This window comes from Cydia splendana, chromosome 3 (genome assembly GCF_910591565.1).
Source record: "Cydia splendana chromosome 3, ilCydSple1.2, whole genome shotgun sequence".
Lineage (NCBI taxonomy): Eukaryota > Metazoa > Arthropoda > Insecta > Lepidoptera > Tortricidae > Cydia > Cydia splendana.
In genome coordinates, this window is record NC_085962.1 from 15,208,724 (window position 1) to 15,221,323 (window position 12,600).

General features: G+C 40.3%; 1 protein-coding gene across 1 annotated transcript; it reads left to right on the forward strand.

Moving 5' to 3' along the window:
• The first annotated feature begins 1,275 nt into the window (after nucleotides 1-1,275).
• LOC134806282 (uncharacterized) lies at nucleotides 1,276-4,268 on the forward strand. Its single transcript, XM_063779504.1, has 3 exons — nucleotides 1,276-1,618; nucleotides 2,311-2,377; nucleotides 3,068-4,268. The coding sequence occupies exons 1-3, from the start codon at nucleotides 1,418-1,420 to the stop codon at nucleotides 4,198-4,200; spliced, it is 1,401 nt and encodes a 466-aa protein (XP_063635574.1). The 5' UTR covers nucleotides 1,276-1,417; the 3' UTR covers nucleotides 4,201-4,268.
• Nucleotides 4,269-12,600: the final 8,332 nt, after the last annotated feature.

A 12,600-nucleotide genomic window follows, 5' to 3' on the forward strand; every position in this document is an offset into this window, starting at 1 on the left:
TTTAATTTACTATACACCGTGTTTTTATTGAATTCCGTTAACTTCGGGGTATAGTTAAGTACGTTTATAAGAACTAAATGGCATAGTTAATTTTCAAAAAAAAATTTTTTTTTTGTTTTCTTTTTTGTTTTTTTTTTTGTTTAAAAAGTAATTAAATGTAGCATATAGCGTTGTTGTAACACGGGCATTACATTTAACTCAACCAAACAATTGAAATCTGTGACATATCAATGTCATTTCGTACCTCAATCGACCGAGATTGTACTTAAGTTTAGTAGCAAATGTATGAACTCATTCTAAACACTAATCAATATGTAAGCCGGCCCTAAGGCAAGTGTACACGCTTGTAGAGGCCTTATAGTAAAAAAATAAATTATGGATTATCTCCGAAATGGACTTAATTAGAACATCGGTGTCTTTGAGAAAGTTACTTGATTTAAGCTCAGGAATGCACCCTTGAAATTAACGGAAATAAAAAAAAACACGGTGTATTTAAAGCTCTTAGCACCATGTTATTTCAAGCTCTGCTCGCGAGGTCTACAGCTCACAGAGCCACTAGTAATAATTGTAATTTAAAAGGGACCTTGACCCGCGCTGTGAGTCATTCTTGGCTGTCCATCGAAATTGAACGCAGCAAGTGTGATAGGTACCTTTTCACTGGCGGTTTATTTAGTAGTTTCATATTGTGTTGAATTTTAGATTTATTAAGGGATCTTAGATATAATTTAGTTTTATTTATATATATACATTTAGTTAAATGTTTTTAACGCTTATCTATGTATTTAAATTTCAGACCGAAAAATGGAGCTACAAAAAAAAACTGTGTTCAGTCATATTTGACGAAATGTCTTTAGAGGCTGGCTTGTCTTATGACAAAAACAAAGATAAAATTAATGGGTTAGTAGAGCTTGGCGAGAGAAAAAATGATTTCGCTGATCATGCCCTCGTGTTTATGTTGAGAGGAGCTGTCCACAAGTGGCAGCAGCCAATAGCCTTTTATTTTTGCCAAGGCGCTACTAAAGGCACAGAATTAAAAAGTATACTCGTGGATATTATCACAGCGGTTGTAGGATGCGGGTTAAAGCCGATATCCCTTATTTGCGACCAAGGGTCAGCTTTCCAAGCGGCTCTAAATTGCCTGAAGGCTGACACAGCGCGTGACCAATTACTGACAAATCAGGGACCAGGTTAGTAGTACTTATAGGTTTAATAACACTTTGAATTGATGTATGTTAAATAATTCTTCAAGGCTTAATTTTTTTTACCATAGCGCGGGGCAGATCATTGCAAAGCCATCGTAAAACAGTTGTAACTCGAAAATAGAATAAGATATTTCAAAGGTGTGATATTTGAAGTGTTTTTTTAATTTTCTGTGTTTTTTTTAGATGGCACAGTAACAATAAACGAAGTCAAACTGATGGTTATATTCGACCCTCCTCATCTTATTAAAGGATTGAGAAATAATTTTTTGAATAAAGACATTTCCTTTGAAGGAAAATTATCCACATGGAGAGACATCGTGGATGTATACGAAACGGACTGCAATAATATGGAAACAAGAATGCTGCATAAGTTAAATGACCAGCATGTGATACCTGAAAAAATTAAAAAGATGAAGGTTGGTGCCGATTTTTACTAAGACTGCGCAGAGCGTCAAGTGACGCCCTCATTAGGGGGTTTGTGTTTTCTAATAAACCAATTAATTTCTGTATAAATAAGTATATATTAGTGTTGTCCTACTTATCCCACAATAATTAATCTGTGATATAGTTTTATATGTTACTTACTTTTGACTTCATCACTTGAACGGAAAAAAGTGGCCACCATTTGCCATTTAGATGATGTAGCAAAATAAAGCTATGAGACAATAATGATTATAATGAACAAAAGTTGGTGAAATCAATAGGGCTACAATTTTAATATATATACTTACACTTACTGGATTATAGACAAATGGATTGGTTTATTAGAAAACACAATAATGAGGGCGTCACTGACTCACTTGACAGTCGATACCCTCTCAATGTGTGAAATCTAGTATAACTAAAGATTTTCTTATACAATCAACTAGCATATGCTTTACCTATGTACTGTAGTAAATGGTTCCGTCCTTATAATCAGCCTATAGATGCATTGAGAATGTTATGACCAGTTGGAATATTTTAATGATTTTATATCCTAATACTCAAGTAATTTATACTACATTCACATTGCTGCATTTTATCCGCTAAAATATAGTTTGGTTATTGGTATTTTAATATATTAACGATATATTACATATTGAGTACTGAAATATATATTTCTTTTCAGGTCAAGAACTGTGTAAAAGTATTTAGTTACACACTGTCTTCGGCTCTATCTTACACAGCCAACTTCTGTAAGTAATTAATTTTTCTCCTTTTCACTAACATAAATAGTTAGGTACCCATTTGTAGAATGCAAGAGTAAAAATATAGTTATACTGGGTGTGGCCTGTAACATGAGCAAATAATTAAAACATAGACTCTACTCCTTAAACGGTGACACTTTTGTTCAACAACTTTTAAAAATTATGAAGTATTTTGACTCCCTATTTTTCATACAAAATAAATATTATCTTCAATGGACGCCATCGCCGCGCCATATCATTGTGATAGACGTTGCTTGTCACGCCTTAAACATAACAAAATTCGCAATACATTGCGTCTTAGAATAAACTTTAAAGTGTATTAGAAATCAAACCACAAGTTATTTTTTAAAGTCGCTGAACAAATGTTGGTCAGTATGAGGAGTACAGCCTACAGTTTAATTTTTTGCTCATATTACAGGCCACACCCGGTATATAGGTACATATCTAGATTAATATCCGGTAGACCGAGAAGACTCAGAACACGAATCCCTACTTATATTATATGCGAAAATATTTGTCTGTCTGTTGCTATAAAGTGCTGCAGGGAATGAAATGAAATTTATGAAGATAGAACAATAGGTATAGATAGTGAATACTATTGATGATAAAGTACCTACTTGAACTTCACAAATCTATTATGCATAAAATAAACAAATATGGTCATTTTCTTGTTTTTAGCTCACTATGCGGACGGCAGACCTGTGAGTGAAACATTAAGAAACACTGCTGAAACAGTTTTGTTCTTTGATAAATTGTTTGATAGCATCAACGGATCAGCAACCTATTCACAAAAGAAAGGAAAAGAGCTACGCTGTGCAGTGACAGAAAAATCTAAGCACCATGAATTTTGGCCGGAGAGCATCGAGAAACTGGAAAAAATTAAATATGTAGATTCCAAGGGAAATCCGAAATCCGTGCCTTCCTTAAAAAACTTTATTGCCACGGTAAAAACATTCATGAAGCTGTGGCAGTTTTTTAAGAGCAAAAATATGACAATAATGCGCCCAAGGTTCTTCAATTCAGATCCAATTGAAAACTTCTTTGGCCAAGTCAGGGCCTATAATTATAGGAACAACGACCCCAACTGCCACAGTTTCAAGAACACCTTTAAATCATTATTGATTACTAGAATGATAAAGTTTCATGGTGACGCTTATAATTGTGAGGATGACTCGGCAGACCAAATAATTAATTTAAAATCATTATTTGAAGATAGTGAAACTGCTAGGGTCGAGCCGGGTCATCCCAAAGTAGGAGATGTAGAAGATACTGTAGAAGAGGCCCAACGGGAGCAACTAAATGTTCTCCATTCGCGAGCGTACACTGCTGGATGGGTGGTAACAAAAACAATGCAGAAATATAATAATCAATGTGACAGTTGCAGAAAAAGCCTTACTACTAAAGAAGGCGCAATCCACAAATGGATTCATCAAAGAGAGTATGATGCCGCCACGAAACGCCTTACTTACCCATCCAGAGGTGCTGTTCGGTGTTTCGGTACAATTATTAAAGAAACAAACGGATTCTTGGAACACCGAGCCCATGAATTAAATCTGACGGCCAAAATTATGGAAAAAATTTTGTTCAACAATCCATTTAGTTTCTTTAAATGTACCACACACCGTGAAATTTTGTCATATTTTATTTCCGTGACAGTAAAGTTCTCGATTACAAATTGGTGCAATAACATTAATAAAATATTAAAAGGAACGGATATTGTGCGGATAAAAAACCGCACTTTGCCTGCGATGCAGCAGAAAGCTTTTTTAAAATATAAGAAAAGACTGAGGAATAAATCGTTTAATAAATAAAATTGTGTTTTATTTAAATTATTGCGACAAGTGTAGTTCCCGGCATTTAAATTGAACACTGACTCAATTTTACTGTATAAGTCGGTGTTCAATTTAAATGCCGGGAACTATATCAATTATAAGTATTAATTTCCTAAGGAGGAGGGGTGGGGGGGGGGGGGGCTGGTCACGCAAGGTTGGCTGTATACGTTACGTCCTTTGCTACGCATCAATTCAAAATTTAAAAAAAAGAAACGTCATACATGACTAGGAGTACAGATAAAATATACTTGTCTAACGTACATAGTCTTTGTTCCCGAGTTGGCGGTCTGATCTCTTTGTAGTCTGTGGTAAAGTCCAAGAAAAACACGTACACTTATTCTGACATCCAAAACAGATGGCGCTGTACTGCGCCATGTGTTTTGCGGTCACTAGGTTGTCAAACGTCAACTTTTGAAAATCAGAGTTACCGCAAAAATCGCAATATGTATTGAGTAGTACAGCGTCATCTCGTTTACCTGTCAAATTTGAAGCACGAAATTGTCCTAGACTCCACACATCTTACTCAATCAAAGTATCTTTTCACATAACAATATACTAATAAAGAATTTTTATTTATTTACTTACTTCCTATTAAAACATAAACTCCACAAATAATACATACTTAGTATTTTAAATAAAATGAGCCGAGAACGTTAAAAAGTTATCGATGTATCGATAAAACCTAGTAACAGTAAAAATCTTCTGGGCAGCACTAAAACCGCCATGTTTAGTTCCAAGATGACGTCACAGTGGCACGCATTATTCGTTGACGTTTCACTTCCATAGGTTTCATATTTCAGTGGATTTACATAGATGGTATATAGACGTGCTAGACGCGTGCGTGCGTGAGGGACAAAACGTACGCAATGCGACATTATGATTGTACGAATTTATTTGTTGCCCACCATAATCCATACAAACTTTACGGTGGAGAATAAAAAAAAAGTGAGACGTGACAAGGACAAACAATAATAGCGCTTTCGCTGCTATTCTTACTAAAAGATACATAAGACTAAGTATCCCGTTCGGTCATTTCCCCCCACCCCTCATGCCTGATCCAGTTAAATACTAGATTCATGGCGATTTATGTTAAGGCCCCAGTACACAATGGGCCATCGCCGGCCACTCCAAGGGACGCAGCCATGCGGTAGAATGAGATAGCAATACCACTTGCTCCCTCTAACGCATAAATGCGTCCCTTGGAGTGGCCGGCGATGGCTCATTGTGTACTGGGGCCTTTACATTGAGGCGTTTGACAAAAAGGCGGCAAATTTGAAAAATGTAGGCGCCTATAGGGTCTAACCTCCATACAAATTTTAAAATTTCGCGCTTTTCCTTGTCCCTCCAATCCTGGTTGCCAGACTATACAGGCCCGTCCAGGCGGGAGGATCAAATGAAAAATCAATAAATACAAAATTTCAAAGTAATTTCAGAACTAAAATTGGCGTCAATCTCATTAAGTGTCTACACGCACACAATTTCATAGATGAGTTGGTGAGCCAATCTCCTTTGCGTTCACACCACTAGATAAAATTTAAAATTGACAATTTAATCATATTGGGCGCAAAATTGTCTTGTCTGGACTGGCCTTACCAATAACGCGTACAATTTAATGCAAGGTCTGTAGAGGCCTCAAAGTTTTCGATTTTCGCGGCCGCCCCACATGCTTTACAATTTTACATTCAACAATATCATCATCTCTGTATCATGTAAAGGCCCCAGTACACAATGGGCCATCGCCGGCCACTCCAAGGGACGCATTTATGCGTTAGAGGGAGCAAGTGATATTGCTATCTCATTCTACCGCATGGCTGCGTCCCTTGGAGTGGCCGGCGATGGCCCATTGTGTACTGGAGCCTTTATATTGCCGGGCCACACTAAGCCCCCATACGCACGAGAGCTTTTTCAACGCGCGTTAAAAAAGCGCATGAATCTGTCCGCACTCTAAATTTGATTTAACGCCCAAGGCTTAAAGTCGAAAATCCAACAACGCTTAATAAAAAGCGCCACCCCTGTCGTGTAAATGTATCCATTTGTGTCATTCAAACGCCTTTTTAACGCGCGTTGTAAAAGCGCCCGTGGGAATGGGGGCTAACGTGGAACGCCGTTTATTATCTGGATAATAATCGCGAAATTGCGATAATCAACAGCGTTTCCCGTTAGGCCCCATAGGCACGAGAGTTTTTTCAACGCGCGTTAAAAAAGCGTTTGAATGGCACAAATGGATAACCATGTATGTATTCACGCCAAAGAATATAATACTCACTAGGAGAAGAACGATAACTCCATACAAAATAATGTCCCTTTCAAAAGTTCGTTTATACTACTAGCGCTCTGGTAGGATACCATTGTAATTAGAATTGACAACCCGTTTAGCCTAGCGGGTATTGGCAGTAATCCAGTTCAGGAAGCTAATGGTCCTGGGTTCGAATCCCGGAGAGGGAATTTCTTTTTGTATTTTTTTCTTTTTTGTTGGGGTCAGGTTTTTAAGAGCCCATCAACGAGCACACTAGCGCCACTGCTAAATAATCGTGATTATTTAAATTTAACGACGGGTATTTAAAAAAAGGGGCCGCTACGGACTGTATTGTGTATTTAAGTACCTTTTGAATAAGTACATCAAACTAGTTTTCACACGAAGGCGGTTTTTAAGTGCGGCGCTTTTTTATCCAGCACTGTTGGATTTTCGGCGTTGAGCGTTGGACGTTCATCGAATTGAGCATATGAAACTCAAAGTGATTCTGTTCTGACAAGCGTTAAAAAGCGCTGGCGCTGGTATTTGAGGGCTCACGATTGCCAATATTTCATCAAATATGCTTAATCGACATGCAGAAATAGCTTAATAAGTTATCAAAAAGACTATCCAATCTTGAAAAAAAGGACACAAACTGCTTTTTTATATATTGTTGATCATGAAAGGGTTGTACAAATAATAATAATAACTATTGACTAATAGCCAATCATTTTGGATTTAAGTTCGTAATCCGCATGAAGTTCGTTTCACAACTTTCACAAGCGATTTTTAAGCATTCATCTGAACACTAATATTAGGAACGGTAAGGCCAAGCGCGCACCACGACTTTTTGTCGCGCGATAATTTAGTTGCAGAAATGTAACGTATGTGTTTATATGGCAGTGCGCGCATATGCGACAAAAAAATCGCAGCAATTTTAAAATTGTGATTTGTCACATTTTTCCGCGACTGCTCGCGACGCGATTGTCGCAAAGTGAATTGCAGCATACGGAGTTGTATGTCCCCGCGCGCACTGCGATAATAAAATCGCACCCCGGACCTCAGTCGGCATTTCGCTCTCCAAGCGTCAACATATCGGAACCTGCTTCTCCAATGGAATTACAAGATGAGACGCTAGATGTTGACCGTTTAATTATAGAAATAGAAGGAGATCACCTTTGTGGTATAAATACTCAAAGTCATACAGCGATTGCATATTGTTTCACGCATTGATATAGAATAAGAACTGGATACCCAATCAGCCGCAAAAAATGGCCCCGCAAAAGTAACGTTAAAACAGATCACGCGTTACTTTTTCGTTTAGTCTTGTATAGACCGCTCAAATGTGAAGTTGTCAACAATGTCGTAAAATGGTCGTCAAAATATGCAAAAATAACAATGATAAAATAAGGAAAAAGCTTGGAATGTATTTCTTTCGGTTAGTTCTTTGGATAGCATTACATAATTTATGTAATCTGGTGGTAATTTCATGGTTTTGTATAAATTATTTTGTTAGTACCAAAGAAGGGATGTGAAGGAACAAAAATCTAATGAGTCGATGTGAGGTCAATACTTTTTTTATTTTTATATGGAATTCGTAAGATATAATATTATGTTTAAATTCAAGATTTCCAAGAAAACCTATGCGACGTGCTGAGTGTACTGCTATTATAGCAAGAGATAGGGGTGATGCAGTTTTAAACAAGGCAAAACGGCACTTGTGTGTTCGGCGCATTTCCCTGTTTCCGACATATACACGACCAATAAGGGCTTACATCGACTAACTGTAAATGTTAAACCTGTCTGAACACAGTGACAACCACAGGAATTTCTTGATAAAGACCATAACCAATCAGTACCAGTAGCAACCTGAATATCCCCATGCACTATATTGCAAAGAACGAAAGTGCGAAGATTATGTAGATCTAAAATACACAGTTATTTAATAAGTTGAATTTATTTCAAGGAAAATAGTATTTAAAGACGTACCTATATATACTTACTTATTAAAAATAAATTTGTTTTATGTAACTTAAACGGGTTGTTACCATGAATTCATTTTATTTGAACTCCCGATCAAATTAAATTGATTCATTTATTACTTTGGTTTTTCTGTACAGTAATACCTATTAAAATGTACCAAAGGGACTCCATTCGTTCATTATTCTCATTTGACGTTGTTTGACGTAAATACAAAGGTGAAGTTACGTTTAGTGCCATCGGACTTAAAGTTTTAACAGTGTTGGTACTAATGTTTACAAATTTGACACTTAATGCTTACGACAGTAAGTTCTTTTCCGTACAAAACATTTATCTTGACTCAAAATTTACGTAAGCGTTTTTATCATCAATGCAAATTTGCCGCTACTGTCATTCTGACCCACATTTTGTTGACGTTTTTGTTCCGCTCTGTGTGTCTATTTCTAATATTAAGTCAGTGGTTTCACGACAAGCGACTGGTACGAAATCCATGTCGAGAATGAACAAATCGTCGACTTTTCATCGCAGTGCGCGCAGTGAATTTTCTGCGATAAATTACAGCGCGATTCTAAAATCGTGTCGCAAAAATTAAAGTCGTGGTGCGCGCTTGGCCTAAAATACCGCCAACGTAAAGCCCCCTCCAGACTATGCGCGTGAATCGCGGGCGAAGCCGCGAACGCAAGTGTGCAGTCGATTTCGCTGTCTGCGAAAATCGACTCCACACTCGCGTTCGCGGCTTCGCCCGCGATTTACGCGCATAGTCTGGAGGGGGCTTAACGCTTTTTAAGCTCTCGTACGAATGGGGCCTTAATGTGGCCTCGGCAAAACAAAGACTTGGTTTTCAAACGTTCCTCTTTTCTCAATTTTGAAATGCATTGCCTGTGTCATGGCAACACCAAAAAAACACACTGCGCAGTCGCGCAAGGAAGGCGCGTTCAAATCAACCAATCAGGGCAGTTTTGGTTTTCGGTTACAATAATAACGGATTGATAAAGTTTTCGGCGCGTAGAAAACTAGGATTTATATTCAAAATATTCAAATAGTGTTAAAAGTAAACCAATTCTAACACAACGACACTACGCCGGACCCGGTCAAAACATTTAAATGTGTGTGATCAAATCAGCGTAATACATGGCCGCCGTCGCCAGAGCAACAATAAAAAGGTATGTGTATTCATCATTTTTGGTATGTTTTTGGTGGTTTGTGTAATGCAGTACAGGTAAATGTTTCCAACCTATGACTTATCATGAGTAGCTACAACATCGAAGGCAAAATACGGAAGACTCTTCTCATCTCTCACACGTCTGCCACCCAGCCAAACAAAAGACATCCGCGCCAGGCCACAACAATTTCATCACGTGCATGAACTATAGGGGGCAGCATAGGAGCCGTCAGATTTTTGACGCGAGGCGTAAATGTGTCGTTTATGCTTCCGATATAGCCCACAAGATGGCAGAACCTATTATGTACAAGGAAACATACCGACGAGAATGGTAGATGGTAGCACTTGCTCTGGCAATGTACATGTGCACATATGTTTCCAATTCAAGCCACAAGAACACCCTCCAACGCGCACGGTCCCTATAAAGCTGTGTAGTACCACGTCCCGACTATCGGGTCGTCCGGCCTGGGAACGAAATCATAAAATACCCCGAGTCGGGTTTTCGGCACTGAATGTGTTAATTCAGAAAGCGTTGCCTGACACAGACCTGTATCTTTCGGCATGCAACAAAGGTAGTATACTTGGCCCTATGCTCTCGATGTATTATTTATGCCTCTTAATTTGCGGTGAGGCATCAGGGACCCACAAAATAGTTTGTTTTCAGGAAAACCCTCATACCCTAACGTTACGTGCAGGAACGAAATAATTTATGTCGACACCGAGGATCCCAATACTCCCTGACATGGTAAGGGCTGTGCCTTGGAACTGTGGGACCACAGTAAATGGGGTTTTTTTTAGCGGTGAACGCGCAAACTTGTGTCTTGGTGGGGTTGAATCGCACTAAATTGTCCCGACCCCACAACGAAACTCTGGATAGAGTGCTCTCAATGTCCGACACAAGCTTTTCACGACTCTCCAGCACCACAGAACGAGGGATATTGGCACGGCCTGTGTAATAGGCATCCCCAGTACTGTCGTCTGCATAGCAATGAATGTCATCGATAGACAACATGTCATTGATGTGCAGCAAAAACAGCGCACAGAACCTTGCGGAACGCCAGCGTTAATGTCCATGCTATCGGAGCAGCTTCCGTCTACTACGGCTCGTATGCGTCTGCCGGACAAAAAGCTAGCGATCCATTTGCATAGTCCCTCCGGCAATCCATAAGATGGTAACTTCGACAGGAGACCCCGATGCCAGACCCGATCGAACGCCTTCGCTATATCTAGGCTAACTGCCAATGCCTCACCTTGACTCTCAATGGCCGAAGTCCAGCGGTGTGTGAGATACACTAGAAGATCACCAGTCGAGCGACCGTGGCGAAAACCATACTGACGGTCGCTGATCAGATCGTGTTCTTCTAGGTATCTCAGGAGCTTTGCGTCAATTATAGCGATAGGCCTGTAATTCGATGGGTCCGATCTATCGCCCTTTTTAGGCACAGGGTGCACAAGGGCCGTCATCCACGAAGATGGAACATGCCGTTTGTCGCTAGAGAGTGTGAAAAGACGCGCTAACACGGGGCACAACTCAGGAGCACACTGCTTGAGCACAAGAGCTGGTATGCCGTCTGGCCCGCTCGACTTATGGACGTTCAGGGATAGCAACTCCCGCGGAATATCCCTTTGCGTGAATGAGATTTCTGGCATGGAGTATACGCACCGCGGGATGGTGGGCGGCACGGCGCTACCGTCGTCGTCCAGGGTCGAGTTCGAGGCAAAAAGAGTACCAAGAAGATCGGCTTTCTCTTTTGCACTGTGGGCCAGATCACCATCAGCTTTCCGCAGTGGTGGTAAAGACGACTGACAAAAATTTCCCTCGGCAGCTTTATTTAGCGAGCGACCAGGACGCGCGACTCCCAGTGGGATAGCCCGCTAGTTTCTCACCAATTCTGCCGACCAAATCATATTTAGCCCTGGCAATGGCTTTTTTACTGGACCTCGAGGTAGCGTTTAATTTGCGTTTCACATCAGAAATGTTCGGATCCTTATTAGCTACGGCCTTGGTCCAAGCCCTGTAAGCGGCTTGCTTGCGAACTGTAGCTTCTTTACAAGGCCGATTAAACCAAGGACGTCGCTTTGCTCCCACAGCTATTACCGAGTTGGGAATGAAACAATCCATTCCCAGCAGTATTGTCTCGGCAACATTGGCTGCGCAGGAGTCAGGATCGTCTGATGTGAAGCAGAGCTGCCTCCACGGGAACGAGGCGTAGAATTCACGCAGTTCGTCCCAATCTGCTGACTTATATTGCCACACGCGTCGCGAGCTAGTTGGCCGTGGTGGATCGGGCCGCACGCAAGGTGCCTGTGTCAGGACGAGGCAGTGATCGGACGAACCGAGAGGTGCATCCACTGAGAGTACTGAGACGGAATATCCGTCCGGACGTGTGGTCAGCAGGAGGTCCAGTAAAGAGCTCGTATGATCCTCGATGTCTGGAATTCTCGTGGGAGAATGTACCAGTTGCGAGAGTCCATAGGCCAGAGAAAAGTCGTGAGCAGCCCTCCCTGCGTGGTCGGTGGACCGGGAACCAAGCCACTCAACGTGGCGGGCGTTAAAGTCCCCTAAAATCACCAGCTCTGCGGAAGGGTACTGCTCTAGAAGTTTGTCAGCCGTCAGTTGTAGGTGCTCGAAAAGCCGGGTTGTCTCCGTGTTTCCGCTATGAGACCTGCATAGGCACGCGTAGATACGAGTGAGGCATGCGGTGGCTGGATAACAAAAAAAGTGACTGATATTAGAGCATTGCGTCCTCACTTCAGAAAATAAATCATAAAAAATAAATGTCTGTTTTTATGATGATTTTAATGGAACTATACGATTGCTAACCAAATTTTACATTATAAAAACACCACTTTCAGTACTTGGTACGACATTATAAGCGGTTCAAGTCAGAAAAACGCTTAGGTGGCCGATATTAGGGCACATTACCATTAATGCATTATGCCTCACGATTGTATAGTCATGGTTTAGTTTAATAACACAGAGGACGAAAAATAAAACTTACGA